Here is a 20,229-nt window from a genome sequence, read left to right on the forward strand (position 1 = left end):
CAAATTGTTCCTAAAATAGTTATGGAAAGTCTAACTGTTGTATGTCTCTGTTCTACATGTTTATCTAATGGAAAATAAAGTTGCTATTGTTTTATTGCAGTTTTTGGATAATTCTGAGTGGATTTACACAGTATGGGTCAGAATGACCCACAACAAAATCAATGTCAGTTGTTTGTTCTTCAACATAATACAAGGGTTAATTTCCAAAACTTGCTTATGATCTTCAATTTGTAGCAGATCCACTATCACACAGCAGCTGGAGCAGTTTCAAATGGAGGTCAGTCCACTGCTGCCACCTGTGGCCAAGTACCATAGCCTACTACTAGATTAACTTGTGACACATCTGCACCTGCTGCTATGATCACATTGAGTAGAGGCTGAGTGGCTGCACTTACCCCTGGTACATCCAGATCTACCCACAAACATGTTGAAAGATGCAATGGCAGCAATGCGGATTGTCAACACTAAAAATAATCAGTAAGCAAAGACAACAGGGATCAATTCTTTCTGTTTATTTAGCACCCACAACATTTGTAGTCGCCTTCTGCACAGGGGAAGTCCACACACACTGTGTGGTACCACTTTCCACAGGAGGTGCAATCTGCAAGACTGAATGAGATTGTCAGAGTCATTGTCTGACTGTTTATTACTAATCACCTGCTGTACATTCACAGTAACTGCCATCTCCTTACAAATGTTTATTGGATTAACCACACTTATACAGACTGTATATAACAACCAACTCTAAAATGTTTGTTCGCAGAGAAAAGACACAGGCAAACTACACTAACGACATGTGATGTTACAACACTAGTGAAATATTAGTGTCATTTCATTCTTTTCAAAGGTTTATTTGCATGACGCACAAACAGACACAATTGAAAGGTACAAATGTGTTGTGCATGACACGAATTCAAACGTGCTGCAGATGTGTGTCACAAGTTGATCTGGCTGTAGGCTGTGGCACTTGGCCAGAGGTGGCGCTGGTTGACTCGACTCCATGTTAGTGCACAAAGTAAACTGCTCACTTTATTTGTGAAGCAAAAACGCTGAATTCGGAGAAATAAACCGTGCGAGGGGGAACGATAACGACAAAAAGAGTCTCCCGATCGTTTACTCTTGCTGTCCTGTGAACAACATCGGCGTGGTGTTAATTGTTTGCTGTTTTCGCGATCGCGTCGCGAATGAGGATATCACCAGGTAAACTCGCCACATTTTTAAACATTTTGTTGTTCAACAGCATCAAGACTGACGGAGTGTGTTTGAGATAACCTCACAAGTGTCACAGGTGACACATTTGGCGTTTTTTTGCTGGTTTGTCGGTAGCAGCTCCTGAAACGCAAGACTGCCACACATCTGTTCGACTAACGCCAGTTGATCTAAACGCCAGTAGATCTGGAACAACGGCCAGCCCCACGCACGGGGCGATCCGCGGTAGCTCATTAACGGAGATTTGCCGTGTTGTGGCGTTAACGTCATTTCAACGAGATTTACGCTGACAGCACTAGTGGGAACACAACGAATATGACTGCACATTTACGCTGACATCATCCTAGTGCAAAGACAAGTGGAAGCAGACAAAAACAACAAGCACGCATGCTACAAACTTTACCCGAGTCATTTAGACAGCCATTAGCACATGATTCTCCTTATGGGGACCTGATATGTTTAATATGCTGCTGAGAATATAGCCCAGAAGAAGCGTATAGTATAGCTTTTATTTTGGAAAGACCCATTTCACTGTAATAAACTCTCTTTTCCAAAGATGAGTGATTCCTCAATCAGATACAGGGCTCGCAATATCGCTAGCCCGACGTCCCGGGGCTAGCGATTTTTCCAGTCGGGCTACCAAAATCTATCTCTGCCCTGCCCGTCGGGCTATCGTAGGAAGGAAAAATATATGTCAATGCTTTTGCATTCTTTAGGAAATGTAGCTGGGTAATTATGTCATTGGCATCGGTGAGCCACTGTCAATATGTGACATATTGAAATCGCGTTTGAATTTGCGCTTGTTTTTTTGCTTTCACTTTGCAGTCGCGCGAACTGTGTATAGAGAGCGACAGTACTGATTGGTGAGTAACGATAATTTGCGCACCAATTCCTCTGACATCATCTTATCAATCGTTAGCTTACTATGCAAACATGACAAGTGAAATCTCCCGCAGCTTAAACATGTGAGAGGTTGATCGCGCAGAGAATCGCTGAGCGTTATGTGAGTGCGTGTGTAAAAGCAGCAGGATATATATTTTAGTTCTGCTGAGCCAAATAAGACAGGTTAGCGTGAAGAAGTGACAGCCAAAGAAAAGCTTACCACAAAACGGAAAAGTTATGACAAAGCAGACTATAAAGCAAAAAGAAAGTGCAGCTTTATGGTTTCATGGACAAAAGAATTCCTGTGGCTGCAATATGACAAGCTATATAACCAGGGCTGCACATAAGTGGTCCGCAGGTGCGCATTCGCTGTCAAAATAAAAAACACGCACAAGATAAGAAGTTGCAACACGTGTTTGCGTACATAGGATTTTCAGGAGGAGGACAGACATTTGTTTAGAACTCTTAAAGATGTTGAAGAAGCAAGCTCCTTTAAACAATTACTGTGATGTTCCTCCACCTCCAAAGAAATGTCAGAAGGAGTCCGAACCACAAAAGAAGCACGTATTCTTGGAAAAGTAGTTGCAGGAGGTGAGCTGGCTTCAAACAAATGATGAACGCACAGAGATGTGGTGCGGAATGTGCCGTGAAAATTTAATAAATGACAAATTAAAAACGCATGAACATTTTGTTTTGGTATGGAAAAAGTATCGAACCGTGACACCAAAGTGTCGAACCGAACTGAACCGTGAATTTTGTGTATCGTTGCACCCCTAATATATATATATGTGTATATATATATATATGTATGTGTGTGTGTATATATATATATATGTATGTGTGTGTGTGTGTGTGTATATATATATATATATATATATATATATGTATGTGTGTGTGTATATATATATATATATATATATATATGTATGTGTGTGTATATATGTATATATATATATATATATATGTATGTATATATATATATATATATATATATATGTATGTATATATATATATATATGTATGTATATATATGTATATATTATATATATGTATGTATATATATGTATATATACATATATACACACACATACATATATATATATATATATATATATACATACTGCTAAATTTTGTATCGGTGCTTAAACCTTTTGTGTTTGTTTCCAACAAGTTGCCAAAAATGTGTTCTTTTACTTGTCAGATGAACATATGAGACACTTTGACTCTTCAGTGCAGTGTGGAGCCTAACAAAGATCTTTTTTTGTGTCCCAGCTGATCAGCAGGAGGAGAAGAGTCTGACGGAGCAGCAGAGGAACATTTTCAGCTACTTGGACTCAGCTCAGCCACTACAGAGGAAACAATGAGCTCAACACAGAAGGTGACAGACAGAGCAGGGCGATATGACCAAAAATATTTATCATGATATACATTTGAAAATTTGCGATAATGATATAACTGACAATATAATTGACGCGAGACAAAATACTTTACAACTCCACAACTTTATTAGTGCAAAAAATCCCATCAATGTATTTTCACTTAAACAAACAGCTGTTTTTTATGTGTATTGAAGTTATATGAAAATTTAACAGTGCAAATGCAAATTCCTTGCTGACAGTTTAACCAAAAGGCATTTCCAGTGGAAATTGGCCGACATTTGCTCCGAGGAATTTGCATTTGCACTGTTAATATTTTTGGTCATATCGCCCTGCTCTACTTTCATGTGTTACTGTTTAGGCTTAAATTGGTTTGATGTTTGGTGTAGAGATGGCACGATACCACTTTTTTATGTCCGATACTGATACCGTTATTATAAATTTGGATATCTGCCGATACCGATATGAATGCAATATAGTGTGTTTTTTAATCAATAAAACTGTTTTTTTAATATCTTGCTGCATTTTGTATAAGTTCATACTCAAGTTTAAATAAACAACACTAAAGCTATTCTGTTATACCTGTATGTAAAAAACACACTGCACCCAAAATATTTCATAGTTCAGCAATACTGATCAATCTATTAACTTAAACCTACTCAATCCTTCCTATTCTGGTGTTTTAAATAGTACTTAGCAGAAATATTAAGCAACCTAACTAATAGGGTTGCAAACTCCCAGCAAAAAAAAATAGGGAACCACCCTCCACCTCATGATGCTTAATCGACGTAATCAACTTTAATTTGATGCAGTGTGGAAAAAAAAAATGCACAGAAATAAATTATTTTTCAAGAATAATTAAATAGATTCAACATCTTTCTTCAACAGAATTGCAGACTGCACAGGTGGTATCTTCCCAAAGGAAAAAGTAGTATAGCTTACAAGGGTATATTAGACTTAACAGTTACTATATACAGTAATGGACTTCTATATATTTTACATCAGATTAAAACTTTGGGTGTAAGATTCAGATAATTAAAAGCTAGACATTTTAAAATAGAATAAGAAAGAAAAGTATGTCTTTGTGCCCCCTTTTCCCTGTTAACGCCCTATCGGCCCCCCTGGCTAAACTTTGCTAGATCCGCCCCTGCACAGTTACCAGCCGTCAGCTACGTAGAAAAAGATCCTGGTGTAGAAATTAATATTAAATAAATTCTAACAACAGCTTATCAAGGTTAAACGTGTTGCTGTTGTTCAGCTGCTGGTTTCCTCTTTCTGGTGCAAAGTGGGCCAAAAACAAACAAGAGAGACGGACTCGCGACAGAAAAGCCGATCAGCTGATCATTAAGCAGCTTCACGATTGAAGTAGCAGCAAGAAGAGGCACTCGCTCTGTTGTTAAGCTTAACGTAGGAATGCTTTACAAACATTCAGAGGCGAACTTACACACTTGCTTTACTTCTCTCTGGGATAACTTCATCGGAGATGAAATGCTGGTTTGAGGCTACAAATACACACAGCCGCTCTATCACGTGAGCACACTGCTCCGACGCCCTACGGTTATGAGCCGAGTTACGGCGTGTCACAAGTTTTGTGAGGTGCTTTTTTGATATTTAATGGATCGGATTACATTTTTTATTTCTCTCTGATATCCGATCCAGTAATTTACGTCAGTATCGGACCGATACGTAATATCGGATCGGTCCATCTGTAGTTTGGTGCCTTTTTCGTAATGTAAAAAACCCTCAGGTTACAATCAGACATTTTTCTTCACTGAACCTGTTGGGTCTAAACTCAGACCCCGCTGTCTCCAGGACTTATTCCCATGAAAGAAAAACAAGACAACAGCGATCAATCGATTTACTTGCAAGTGAGGCCTCGTCGGTATCTCAGAAACACACTTAGAATCTCATTAGGCCCCCCCCCCCCCCCCGAACCTTGAGAGGCTGGGGAGGGGGACAAAGAAATTCCTTTCACCACAGAGTTAAAACAATGTAGAGATGGTAGCATGGAAATGACAACATTTAACAATTCACTTTAACAGAACCAAGCTGGTCATTTTACCAGCTCAGCTCTAATTCATATGACAGATAATATATGGCATAAACATCTAGATGATGGGAAAGTGGTATTCTTGGACTTTAGTGCTGCATTTGATTTGATAAATTTTGATCTTTTGATTGATAAACTAAAATGTTATTGAATTTCACCAGCTGCTCTGTGCTTGATGAAAAGTTGCCTCACTTCTCTATTCAGTTTTCACTGACGATCAGCAATATGTCTTGGCTTAATCTTGTGTATGCCAATGATTCCACCATGTTTTATTCAGCCAGTGACAACTCTGAATTGACCAGCGTGTCACAACAAAATTTGCTGAATGTGTTTGACTGGATAAGTAAAAACAACATGATTTTAAATGTATCTAAATCCAAATCTATGTTAATTAGAAGCAGATTAGTCAACAGCCCACAACTGCGTCTTTCCATAGCCAGTGTTAGAGCACGTCACCCAGATTAAACTACTCGGCGTTACCATAAATCACCACCTTTCATGGTCTCAGCACATCGACTCTGTTTTTAAGAAAATGGGACAAGGCATAGCTATGGCTATGAAATGCTCTTTCTGTATCACTTCTTCAATTATGAAAGATGTCATTAATGCACTAGTAATGTTTCATCTGGAGTATTGTTCAATCATTTGGTCAGCAGCTAATAAGACAGATCTTAACAGACTTCAGTTAGTCCAGAATAAGGCGTCCAGATTAGTGTTAAGATGTTCATACTATACTAATTAAAAATGGACCGATCCTCGCCTCACAAAGTGCCCTACTTGGCGTAACCCAGCTTTGCTTATCAGAGAAGTATGTGTCACTCGATAGAGCGGCTGTTGTCTGCGAGACCTGTCGGCGAACTGGTGGAGCATTTGGAGCCTCACTACATGCTTCCAAACCGCAGCATTTTTAATCTTAATCTCTTCCATACTGAGGCGAAAAGGAAGCGATTTGTCCCGTACTTCAGCTAGAATGGGGGGAAAAAGACTCTGGAGTTAGTCCGTGTCCTTAAGCTGCAGCTGCCTCTTCTTCTCTCATGTTTTCTAAGTAGCTAACAGCTGGTAACTGTGCAGGGGCGGCTCTAGCAAAGCTTTGCCAGGGGGCAGGTAGGGCATTAACAAGAAAAGGGAGGCACAAAAAATACTTTTCTTTGTTATTTCATTTAAAGGACTAACTTTTAATAAATAATTATCTGAATCTTACAACCAAAGTGGTCATCTGATTAAATGTATAGAAATCCATTACTGTATATGGTAACTATTAAGTCTAATTTACACCCTGGTAAGCTATAGTCCTTTTTCCTTTGGGAAGGTACCATCTGTGCAGTCTGCAATTCTGTTGAAGAAAGATTGTGAATCTATTTAATTATTGTGGAAACATAATTGATTATTTCTGTGCATTTGATGTACATGTGCATTAAATTAAAGTTGATTATGTCGATTAAGTACTCTTTAAAAATACCAGAATACAAAGGATGGTGCAGGTTTAAGTTTATTAGATTGATGTGTGTTGCTGAACTACAAAATATTTGAATAGAATAGAATTCAGCTTTATTGTCATTGCACATGCCACAGGTACAGGGCAACGAAATGCAGTTTGCTTCCATCCAGAAGTGCTTTAGCCATGATATAGATATTAGGGCTGCACGATTAATCGTTAGAAAATCGCGATCTCGATTCATACTTATGTTCGATCTCATTTCCAAATGACAACGATTAAAAAAAAAAAAAAGACGACGACGACGATTGTATTTTGATCCGGGACGTAATCTGCATGAAAACAAGCGCTCACTCTTTCTGCTCAACAAATGACAAGGGCGGAGCCTTATACCACGTGATAAAGAAGCTGTGCCGTGTGATGCTAAAATTAGCAGGGAAAAAACAACGGAGAACACGTCAGGGATGACGAGAAAGTGACAGATAAGATAAGATAAGATAACCTTTATTAGTCCCACACGTGGGAAATTTGTTTTGTCACAGCAGGAAGTGGACAGTGCAAAAGTTATGAGGCAAAAATTAGGATACAATAAGAATAAATACAGTACACAACTGTACAGAATAGAATAAAAATAAAATACTATATACAATAGAATAAAATAAAATAAATATACAATAAGATAAAAATAGAATACAAATACAAATGCTATATACAACTGGAGAATATCCGTCCCGGTCAACCACGCAAACATCAATAACGGGAACCTTATACAGCGCTTCCCTATACCCGTCGAACTCCTGCAGGCACAAAGAAATTACAGAGGCTATCACTTATCACCTGACCAAAGATATGGCTCCCATCAACACTGTGCAAAACGAGGGATTTAGGAAAATGATCAACACCCTAGACAAACGCTACACAGTGCCGTCCCGCAACTATTTTTCTATTGTTGCACTACCTGCTCTATACACGCAGTGTCGAGCAACGGTGGAGACGGAATTTCAAGCAGTACAACATTTTGCAGCAACAACAAAACGTGAGACATTTGTTGTTTTTATGTTTATTTATTGTTTTTATGTTCAGTCTCAACTGTTACGAAGTTGATGTGCAGTTAATAAGTGCAATAAATATTTATACTGGAAAAGAAAATCGTGAGAGAATCGTGATCTCAATTCTAAGCCAAAAAATCATGATTCTTATTTTATGCAAAATCGTGCAGCCCTAATAGATATATTACAATATATATTAGCAATAATATAGATATGTAAGTATATTACAAAAATGGGTCTATTATGGTATGTTATAATGTACACGGTATGAAGTATGTTATGAATATGCTATAACTATAAGTATGTACAGGCTGTAGTGAGTACAAGCTATGAACAGGATATAAATATGAAAAACTATGCAGAATATGAAATAAAAAAACTATACAGAAATATGAGATATAAAGCTATACAGAAATGTGAAATATGCAAGTTGTAAACAGTTGTCGAATTAAAAATTATCGTATTATACAGAATGATTATTTATGCAGAATTATACAGTGGTGCAGTTAAGATAAGTGAGATATGTGGATAATTCCTACAGAGGCTGTATAAAGTGCTAGTGGTTGTGAGTGGTGGTTCAGTCCATGTTATTATTGTGTGTTTGAGGGTACAGTTGTCCAATGCGTGTGTGTGTAGGTGGTTGTGGGTGTGTGTATGTTCAGTCCATGAGTTTAACGTCAGGAGGCAGAGTTCAGGAGTCTGACAGCTGTGGGGAAGAAGCTGTTCCGGTGCCTGGTGGTCTTAGTCCGGAGGCTCCTGTAGCGCCTCCCAGAGGGCAGGAGGGTGAAGAGGGTTCGCTCGCTCTGCGGTAGAGTATCACTTCCTGTTCCTGCTCAAACACAGTGGTGTTTCTGAGTAGCTTATTTGCTTAGCAATTTAATTAACAACTTTTAAATACATTCTTCTTTCATAGTATAATCTTCACGTGCTTCATCCGAAGCACACTTTCTGTGTACTCACTACCTAATTTATAGCCAAAGTATTCACTCACTGTCTCTGTACTGTTTCGCTAGCTTAGCTTAGCTCGTAGCCGACTCGTTAGCACCATGGCTACTTCACCTGTCCCTCCTGCACTTTCTTGCTTATTGTGTCAGATGTTTAGTTACTCCTCGGCCTCCTTTAGCAGTAATGATATCTGTAACAAATGTAGCATATTTGCAGCTCTGGAGGCCAGGATTACTGAATTGGAGACTCGGCTTCGCACCCTTCATTCACCCGTAGCTAGCCAGGCCCCTGTAGCTGGTGCAGCCGAAGATAGCGTAGGCCCCGCTAGCTGTTCCCCGGCAGACCCCAAGCAGCTGGGGAAAGAGGGCGGCTGGGTCACGGTGAGGAGGAAGCATAGTCCTAAACAGAAGCCCCAGGTACACCACCAACCCGTTCATGTGTCTAACCGTTTTTCCCCACTCGGTGACACACCCGCCGGGGGTCAAACTCTGGTAATTGGTGATTCTGTTCTCAGACATGTGAAGCTAGAGACACCGGCAACCATAGTCAATTGTCTTCCAGGGGCCAGAGCAGGCGACATTGAAGGAAATTTAAAACTGCTGGCTAAGGGTAAACGTAAATTCAGTAAAATCATAATTCACGTCGGCAGTAATGACACCCGGTTACGCCAATCGGAGGTCACTAAAATCAATATTGAATCGATGTGCAACTTTGCTAAAACAATGTCGGACTCTGTAGTTTTCTCTGGTCCCCTCCCCAATCAGACCAGGAGTGACATGTTTAGCCGCATGTTCTCCTTAAATTGCTGGCTGTCTGAGTGGTGTCCCAGAAACGATGTGGGCTTCATAGATAATTGGCAAACCTTCTGGAGGAAACCTGGTCTTGTTAGGAGAGACGGCATCCATCCCACTTTGGATGGAGCAGCTCTCATTTCTAGAAATATGGACAAATTTATTAAACCCCCCAAAATATGACTATCCAGAGTTGGGACCAGGAAGCAGAGTTGCAGTCTTACACGCCTCTCTGCAGCTTCTCTCCTCCTGCTACCCCCCCAAAAACCCATCTCCATAGAGACTGTGTCAGCTTCCAAAAAGACAAAAAACAAACTAAAAACCAGCAACAAACAACTTAAACATAAACAATCAAAAAGAAAGAACAATACAGTATCCACATCTGAACCAAAGAGTAAAACAGTGAAATGTGGATTATTAAATATTAGGTCTCTCTCCTCCAAGTCTCTGCTAGTACATGACTTAATAATTGATCAACAAATTGATTTACTCTGCCTTACAGAAACCTGGTTGCAGCAGGATGATTATGTTAGTTTAAATGAATCAACACCCCCGAGTCATTCTAACTACCAGAAACCTCGAAGCACAGGCCGAGGGGGCGGTGTGGCAGCAATTTTTCACACCAGCCTATTAATTAATGAAAGACCAAGACAGACTTTTAATTCATTTGAAAACCTGATGCTTAACATTGTCCACCCCAGCTGTGAAACTCAGAAACCAGTCTTACTTGTTATCATCTATCGTCCACCTGGGCCTTACACAGAGTTTCTGTCTGATTTCTCAGACTTTATATCTAATCTAGTTCTGAGCTCAAATAAAATAATTATTGTGGGTGATTTTAACATCCATGTAGATGCTAAAAATGACAGCCTCAACATGGCATTTAGTCTGTTATTAGACTCAATTGGCTTCTCTCAAAATGTAAAAGAACCCACCCACCACTTTAATCACACTCTAGATCTTGTTTTAACATATGGCATAGAAACTGAACATTTAACAGTGTTTCCTGAAAACCCTCTCCTGTCTGATCATTTCCTGATAACATTTACATTTACAATAATTGATTACACAGCGGTGGAGAGGAGACTTTATCAAAGTAGATGTCTTTCTGAAAGCGCTGTAACTAAGTTTAAGAATATAATCCACCCACTGTTATCATCTTCAATGCCCTGTACCAACACAGAGCAGAGCAGCTATCTGAACGCTACCCCAACAGAGGTTGATTATCTTGTTAATAATTTCACCTCCTCACTACGTACGACTCTGGATACTGTAGCTCCAGTGAAAACTAAGGTCTCTAATCAGAAGTACCTGACTCCGTGGTATAATTCTCAAACACGTACCCTAAAGCAGATGACTCGTAATCTGGAGAGGAAATGGCGTGTCACAAATTTAGAGGATCATCATTTAGCCTGGAGAAATAGTTTGCTGCTTTATAAGAAAGCCCTCCGCAAAGCCAGAACATCTTACTATTCATCACTGATTGAAGAAAATAAGAACAACCCCAGGTTTCTCTTCAGCACTGTAGCCAGGCTGACAAAGAGTCAGAGCTCTGTTGAGCCAACCATCCCTTTAACGTTAACTAGTAATGACTTCATGAACTTCTTCACAAATAAAATTTTTATCATTAGAGAAAAAATTACCAGTAATCATCCCACAGATGTAATATTATCTACAGCTACTCTTAGTACCATTGATGTTAAGTTAGACTCTTTTTCTCCAATTGATCTTTCTGAGTTAACTTCAATAATTACTTCCTCCAAACCATCAACGTGTCTTTTAGACCCCATTCCTACAAAACTGCTCAAAGAAGTCCTGCCATTGATTAATTCTTCGATCTTAAATATGATCAACCTATCTCTAATAATCGGCTATGTACCACAGGCCTTCAAGCTGGCTGTGGTTAAACCTTTACTCAAAAAGCCATCTCTAGACCCAGCAGTCTTAGCTAATTATAGGCCAATCTCCAACCTTCCTTTCATATCAAAAATCCTTGAAAGAGTAGTTGTCAAACAGCTAACAGATCATCTGCAGAGGAATGGTTTATTTGAAGAGTTTCAGTCAGGTTTCAGAGCTCATCACAGCACAGAAACAGCTTTAGTGAAGGTTACAAATGATCTTCTTATGGCCTCTGACAGTGGACTCATCTCTGTGCTTGTCCTGCTAGACCTCAGTGCAGCGTTCGATACTGTCGACCATAATATCCTATTAGAGCGATTAGAACATGCTGTAGGTATTACAGGTACTGCACTGCAGTGGTTTGTATCATATCTATCTAATAGACTCCAATTTGTGCATGTAAATGGAGAGTCCTCTTCACCCACTGAGGTTAATTATGGAGTTCCACAGGGTTCAGTGCTAGGACCAATTCTGTTTACATTATACATGCTTCCCTTAGGCAGCATCATTAGAAGACATAGCATACATTTTCACTGCTATGCAGATGACACCCAGCTCTATCTGTCCATGAAGCCAGATAACACACACCAATTAGTTAAACTGCAGGAATGTCTTAAAGACATAAAGACCTGGATGGCCGCTAACTTTCTGCTTCTTAATTCAGATAAAACTGAGGTTATTGTACTCGGCCCTGAAAATCTTAGAAATATGGTATCTAACCAGATTCATACTCTGGATGGCATTACCTTGGCCTCCAGTAACGCTGTGAGGAACCTTGGAGTCATTTTTGACCAGGACATGTCCTTCAACGCACATATTAAACAAATATGTAAGACTGCTTTCTTCCATTTGCGCAACATCTCTAAAATTAGAAATATCCTGTCTCAGAGTGACGCTGAAAAACTAGTTCATGCATTTATTACTTCCAGGCTGGACTACTGTAATTCATTATTATCAGGATGTCCAAAAAACTCACTGAAAAGCCTTCAGCTAATCCAAAATGCTGCAGCAAGAGTACTGACAGGGACTAGAAGGAGAGAGCATATTTCTCCTGTTTTGGCTTCCCTTCATTGGCTTCCTGTTAAATCCAGAATTGAATTCAAAATCCTGCTCCTCACATACAAGGTCTTAAATAATCAGGCCCCATCTTATCTTAATGACCTTGTAGTACCATATCACCCTATTAGAGCACTTCGCTCTCGCTCTGCAGGCCTACTTGTTGTTCCTAGAGTATTTAAAAGTAGAATGGGAGGCAGAGCCTTCAGTTTTCAGGCCCCTCTTCTGTGGAACCAGCTTCCAGTTTGGATTCGGGAGACAGAAACTATCTCTACTTTTAAGATTAGGCTTAAAACTTTCCTTTTTGCTAAAGCATATAGTTAGGGCTGGACCAGGTGACCCTGAATCCTCCCTTAGTTATGCTGCAATAGACGTAGGCTGCCGGGGGATTCCCATGATGCATTGAGTTTTTCCTTTCCAGTCACCTTTCTCACTCACTATGTATTAATAGACCTCTCTGCATTGAATCATATCTGTTATTAACCTCTGTCTCTCTTCCACAGCATGTCTTTTATCCTGTCTTCCTTCTCTCACCCCAACCGGTCGCAGCAGATGGCCGCCCCTCCCTGAGCCTGGTTCTGCCGGAGGTTTCTTCCTGTTAAAAGGGAGTTTTTCCTTCCCACTGTCGCCAAAGTGCTTGCTCATAGGGGGTCATATGATTGTTGGGTTTTTCTCTGTATCTATGAAGCGCCTTGAGGCGACTTTTGTTGTGATTTGGCGCTATATAAATAAAATTGAATTGAATTGAATTGAATGTGATGGGTGACTGGGGTCTTTGATGATTTTCCCAGCCCTTTTCAGACACCGCTTCCTGTACATGTCCTTTATGGCAGGAAGTGGTGCTCCAGCGATGCGCTGGGCAGTTTTCACAACACTCTGCAACGCCTTCCGGTCCGAGGCAGAGCAGTTCCCGTACCAGACTGTTATACAGTTGGTCAGGATGCTCTCGATGGTGCAGCGATAGAAGTTCACCAGGATGTCTGAGGACAGGAGGTTCTTCCTCAGAGTCCTCAAGAAGAAGAGGCGCTGGTGAGCCTTCTTGACCAGCTTGGAGCAGTTGGTCGTCCAGATGAGATCCTCGGAGATGTGGACTCCCAGGAACTTGAAGCTGCTCACACGCTCCACAGCCGTCCCCTTAATGTAGATGGGTGGATGTGGGTCAGTATTCCTCCTGTAGTCCACAATGAGCTCCTTGGTCTTCTCGGTGTTAAGCAGCAGGTTGTTTGTGTCACACCACTCAGCCAGACGATCCACCTCCTCCCTGTAGACGGCCTCATCGTTGTCACTGAGGAGGCCAATCACCGTGGTGTCATCTGCAAACTTAATGATGGTGTTAGAACCATCGGCAGGTCTGCAGTCGTGGGTGAAGAGGGAGTAGAGGAAAGGGCTCATTTGGTATAACGGAATAGCTTTAGTGTCTTGTTTTTAAAACTTGAGTATGAACTTATACAAAATGCAGCAAGATATTTATTTAAAAAGCAGTTGTATTGATTACAAAAAACGCTATATCGGATTCATATCGGTATCGGCAGATATCCATATGATATCGGAATCGGTATTGGACATTAAAAAGTGGCATCGTGCCATCTCTAATACTAATATCGATAAAATGCATTATCAACTTTCTTGGCTTCCTGTACAGGCTAAAATATTCTATGGCTTACTTGTAGTTATAAAGAACGCAATTCTGTTAAACACACCACATTTATTTCTGCTCAGCTGCAGTATCCAGATAAAATACATAATGATATTACACGATTTTCAACAAACTGCAATTTAGTAAATCCTCGAGTTAAAAGTAACTTTTTGTAAAACTGTTATATTTAGAGCAACTTTCAAGTGGAATAAATTGCCTTATAAAATTAGAGAATTCGCAACTATTCAAAACTTCAATGAACATTTAAAAGCTGATTTACAGAACTTTTAGTTGTTGTAATATTGTAAGAGATGATTTGTTTTTGATAATTGTGTAATGTGCCTCAATGTTATTGATAATGTTATTATTATTATTATTGTTGTTATTATTGATTGCTTATATTTTAATTGTGAAACCTCACTGTGGATGTAAGAGGCAAATTATGTGGATATCTTGAATCCACTTTATTGTATAATATTTTATGTGATTGTATTTGACGGAAGACGAGCAACATCTGTTGTGGAAGCTAATGGGGTTCCTTTTGAATAAACAAATAAACAAACATATGATTTATTATCACTGAATAATTATGTATAAATCTATAAAAATTATAGAAATATGTATTAGAAACAACAACTCTGTGTGTGTGTGTGTGTGTACAATCAGGAGGGATGGGCATGATTTTACTGTGTTAAAACAGTCATGAATTATTTTTAACACCAGGTTGGATGTAATGTGTTAGAACTACCAGCAGGTGGGGATAAGAGACCTTTAAGGTGTTTGGTGCCACACTCCACCTTCAGGTTTAAAACTAGTGTTAATGGAGGGAGTTTGAAGGTTGAGTTTGTTCCACGACTGCATTTCACTCACTGCCTCTGTTTGTATCTCTGTCACTGCAGGACCAACATGGAGCGAGAAGTCAGCGCTCTCAGGAGGCCGACAAACCTCACAGAAGAAAGAGAGAGAAAACACACACCTGTGACGAGTGTGGGAAGGATTTTACTGTGAAGGCTAAACTAAAACGTCATCAGGTCATCCACACTGGAGAGAGACCGTTCAGCTGTGACTTGTGTGGAAAGACTTTTTCCTTGAAGGATTCCCTAAAACAACACCAACTCATCCACAGTGGAGTTAAAGCGTACAGCTGTGATCAGTGTGGCAGAGCTTTTACTCAAAGTAGCAGCTTACAGAGGCATCTAGTTACCCACTCTGGAATTAAGGCATACAGCTGTGACGAGTGTGGGAAGGGTTTTGCTGTGAGGGCTTCACTAAAACAGCATCAGGTCATCCACACTGGAGAGAGACCTTTCAGCTGTGACTTGTGTGGAAAGTCTTTTTCCACAAAGGGTTCCCTAAAACAACACCAACTCATCCACAGTGGAGTTAAAGCGTACAGCTGTGATCAGTGTGGCAGAGCTTTTACTCACAGTAGCCACTTACAGAGGCATCTAGTTAGCCACTCTGGAATTAAGGCATACAGCTGTGACATCTGTGGAAAAACTTTCAGTCTCATAGGGCACAGAAATAAACACCTACGCATTCACACCAGACATGATGTGTACTGCTGTGAACAGTGTGGCAAAGAGTTTATAACAGACACACAGTTAAAACAACACATGTTTACCCACATTGAGGGACGACCTTATAAATGTGACCTGTGTGAGAAGACTTTTAAAGCTCCACGTCACCTGAGACAACACCAACAGATCCACACCAGAAAGAGACTCTACAAGTGCAGTTACTGTGAGGTATGTATTTATATTGTTATCTTGTCATTTTAGCCTGACTGTTTGGAACAACTCTGCTCATTAAACTGTGTTAGCATGTTAGCAATTCTACTGCATGGAAAAGCAGCTCTGAGTGATTATTCAGATTTTCATGTCAGTTATGATTTTAGTATTACTGTAGTATTATGGTGGTAGTATTGTAGTTATTGCAGCCCAGTAAACTGAGTGTGTTAACTGAAACAGTAAAATGTAATTGGACGTCTGCAGAGATGCTCTTTATTTCAGGCGACGTTCAGGATAAAAATGTTGAAGGACTGACTTACACTGTCTTTGTGTCTTTGTTTAGAAGCAGAGCGACACAGATGGATCCAGTTCTCAACCCTGTCATCACTGTGGTGGTGGGAAAGACTTTCGTTGTGACCTCTGTGGAAAAACTTTCAGTTGGCAAGTTGCCCTAAAAATACATCAACGTAGACACACTGGAGACAAACTGAAATACTGCAAAGAATGTGGGAGAAGCTTCACCACATCACGTGACTTAAAAAAACATGAACTGATTCACAGTGGGGTTAAAAAGCACCTCTGTGATCAGTGTGGGTCATCTTTCACCACTGCAGGTCAGCTTAAAAGACACAAACGAGTCCACACAGGAGAGAAACCATACAAGTGCAGACACTGTGACAAAAGCTTCTCACAATCAAGTGGTCGTATCTATCACGAACGTACACACGTGAAAGGAAACTACAGCTGTGACCAGTGTGACAAGAGCTTCAGGAATCTCAGTTCATACTCCGAACACAAACGATCCCACGTTACTAATAAACTGTTTCACTGTTACCAATGTGCCCAAACATTCACCTCATTGTCTGCTCTGTGCAAACATCAGCGTGATCACTCAGGGCTGAAATCACTCCCATCACTGGATCACAGTGAATCTGAAGACACAGAAAGATCCTCTGGTTTCAGTGTCAGACTCAAAAAGCTTGAGATCAGGCTCCACAGAGTTCAGATAGAATCATTTAAACTTGTGTTGAACTGAACTGGTTGCTTCGCTGAACTTCTACATAATACAGATTTACATGGGATCTTATTTTCTGTCGTTTTACTGAGTCAGTTTTGTCCTTTTTTCTCTGTCCTGGTTTTGCTCGTCTGTAAATAATTGAAACTCAGTCAAATAGTTCATTGTTCTCCAGCAAAACGTTTTGGAAACTCATGTTTAACCTTTAAATTCTGACATGTTTTAGCACACAAGGCTTCATCGGGGAGTTCACTCATGATTGGACCATGAGAATAAAGGTTTTTAGTTCTTTCAAAGAGAGTCTTGGAGGTTTTTGATGTTTTTGCTTTTTCTGAAACCACCTGAAAAAAAAACTATTTTTCTTGCTTTGTGTAGTGTGGAAGTTTTTAATGTTTCTTTCATCTGTGATGGTCTTGAATGTGTTCACATGAAGATGGTACAAATAAACTGTCCTTTTAGCTTTAGCTCCTAAATTATTCATTATTTATGGATGTAGCACAGCAGCAGTTTCTTGATTAACACATGGAGGGCTCGGGATCTGATGGTAAATAATGTTTTGTGTCCTTGTACACATCATACAGCTCAGCTGTTCCACAGATGTCAGGTTTACACAGTGGGATGGTTTGTAAGAACGCAGCTCTCCTGTGGATAAATCCTTACTCTTAGCCTCAGGACCTCACACAGTCCCAGCAGGTTTGGTCAGAAGATTTATACCTTTTTCATTTCTATATGATTCTTCTTGCATCTAAACAAAGATGATGATGATGATGATGATGAGTCATTTATGAAAAAAGAAGCAAAAATCAATATTGTTGTATGAGGATTTTTATGGCAAATTTTGTGCATCAATGTTTTTGTACATGAAAATGCTGTTGACAAAGCAGCAGAGTCAGATATGAATGTGTATTGAATTCATCGTGTAAATATACCAGATTTATCCACATACGCTAGTTTTCACCTTTTTTTTTACTTTCAGTAAGTTTACTTTTAGTTTATTTTTACTTTCTGAAGACGCAGGAGAATCTGATTCATCATGATTGAGCATTTCATTAAAGTAATGTTTAAAAGACATTTCTCGTTTGATGTTCTTTCAGCTGCAGCCTCGCTGGTGTTTAACGGTCTGACAGTAAAGAAGATAAAAGATACGTGCAAACACAAACACATGAAAAGTATTTGCAGAAAAGCTTAAAGCTCTTGTTTGTCTGTTTTTTTCGTTCCAGTCATCGCCACCATGGCGAAGATGTGAAGCTGCCTTTCTGCTACAGTATCTCCTTACATACATTTGCTCATATCGTGGGACTTCTTATAGAGTGTCTTTCTTTGACCATGTCTCACTGTGTTTTATTCTTGACGTTGCATTTGAGTCTTTCATGACTCTATTTTAATTTATATTAAAATGGATGGATGGCTAGACGGACCCCCTGAATTAATCATCTGAAATCTTTTTATTCCTTTATTCCACTGCTTTCAGGCATTTCTGTGCATCTACATTTATATATAGATATCGAAACACACATACACTCATATCTTTACAGTTTGTTAATATCTTCATAATCTCCAATAATGTTACACCCCAGTGCTTTCATTTGAACCCCAAGTGTCATTGTCTTTGAAAAAGCACAGAGTATAATGCAGATATTTTGCAAAAATAAATAATACAATAAATGTTAAAAGACTTTCAAAAAGGTACCCTGTTTTTCCCTTCGTCGTATCGTACAAATAGAGATAACATAATTATCTGAGAAACAATTGTCAATAAGCAGAGAAGTTATTAAAATATTAATGCAAGACATGGAAGCAGGTGGTGTTGTTCCTAAATTAGGAACAATATTTTAAAATTACTTCACAATTCTTCTTGCACTTCATATTGTTACAAACTATCAGAATATAAAGAAAGTCAGAAAATGGACAACCTCAGCTTATAAAACTGCTATTTTTTTAACCACAAACCACTGGATCAATTTCAAGGATTTTGCACTTAATTTTTATTTAATCATAAAACCACTGCAGAGATGCAAAGAAATAATCATTATAACAGTGTGCAACTGCTCCATGTTATACTATGTCTCAGAGCTATAGAAGCAACACTTTAGGAAACTCCTGCATAGCTGCACAGTCCACATTGCACAGTGACAGCACAAAGACCCACAAAGCTGGATTTAGATATTTAACATTCTTTCAGTAAAAATTAAACCCTGCATGAGTTCATGAATATCTGGCATTAATCAGATGAAAGCCTCTGCTGTAGCACCCTGTCATCCATTCATCCAAGAGATGTAACCAAGATACTGCCTCTATTAGATAATTATTAGATAATCATTTTTGAAAAATAATCTGTAACATCAGATTAATTTCAGATTTTTAATGTCAGATTTTACACGGTCAGGTGTAGCCGAGTTTAACTCAGAAAATTAAACTTTAACTCAAAACGTATTTTAAATAATTTTCAAATTCCATCATGATAAAGGGAATGTGTGCAGTTTTGGTGCTCCATAAGTTCTGTGCTGAACAGCATGGCTGACTCTTCGTATCTACTATTGCCTCCACAGTCTGAGTCCACACAGGTAATGAGCCATTATGACCAATTATGGAGTCCCCTGCCAGCTCACGCTTTTTTGAGGTTATGTCAAAAGGTTTCTTGGAAATAAACACGGACTATTTGTTTAGGCAGTCTGTGTCACTGGGCTCAGTCAGTAGTCACGTTGTCTTATTACAATGAACACATGCAGTGTAGTTTATTTTGAGTTAATCCAGCCTTCTACCTGCAAGAAATCTTTAGTGCAGTATGTAATCTGCTTCTGAAAATGGCTCCCAGCAAGTAGAATTTCTTCTTTCAGCTCTAATCCGTGAAAAAAAAAGACAAAAAAAAACTTGGTTGGTCTGTTCATTGTCACCGCTCTGGTGTCAGGTGTACATGATTGGAGGATTTGGGGTTGGGTTCTCTGCTCATTCATCACTGCAGATTTTAGTTAGATTTGTTTGTCCGTGAGAACTGTGGGAACCTTAAATTACATTTTGGATGTAAACAAAAAGAAGAGCGTGAAGGGGTGTGAAGAAAAACAGATTTTAAACTTTGTTTTTTTTACATGGACTCTGGTGCCATCCTGTGGCTGCTATGAAACAAAAGTGAAGTAATGAAAATAAAAAATGTTCTCA

General features: G+C 39.3%; 1 protein-coding gene across 2 annotated transcripts in view; it reads left to right on the forward strand.

Annotated features, from left to right (window-relative positions):
• LOC146380662 (uncharacterized) overlaps positions 1-18,144 on the forward strand; it is a 19,719-nt gene extending 1,575 nt beyond the window's left edge. Inside the window, exons 2-4 of one of the 2 annotated variants that reach the window (XM_084940081.1) lie at positions 3,364-3,469; positions 15,228-16,076; positions 16,402-18,144. In XM_084940081.1, the coding sequence (XP_084796207.1) occupies positions 3,452-3,469; positions 15,228-16,076; positions 16,402-17,094 (1,560 nt within the window). In that variant the 5' untranslated portion in view covers positions 3,364-3,451 and the 3' untranslated portion in view covers positions 17,095-18,144. Of the gene's footprint in view, positions 1-3,363; positions 3,470-11,644; positions 13,851-15,227; positions 16,077-16,401 lie in introns of those variants that run through there. The other variant, XM_084940082.1, reaches the window with a different exon arrangement.
• Positions 18,145-20,229: the final 2,085 nt, after the last annotated feature.

The sequence above is a fragment of the Perissodus microlepis genome, chromosome 9, assembly GCF_051167445.1.
Source record: "Perissodus microlepis isolate ML-2025 ecotype Zambia chromosome 9, ASM5116744v1, whole genome shotgun sequence".
In the NCBI taxonomy this organism is placed as follows: Eukaryota; Metazoa; Chordata; class Actinopteri; order Cichliformes; family Cichlidae; genus Perissodus; species Perissodus microlepis.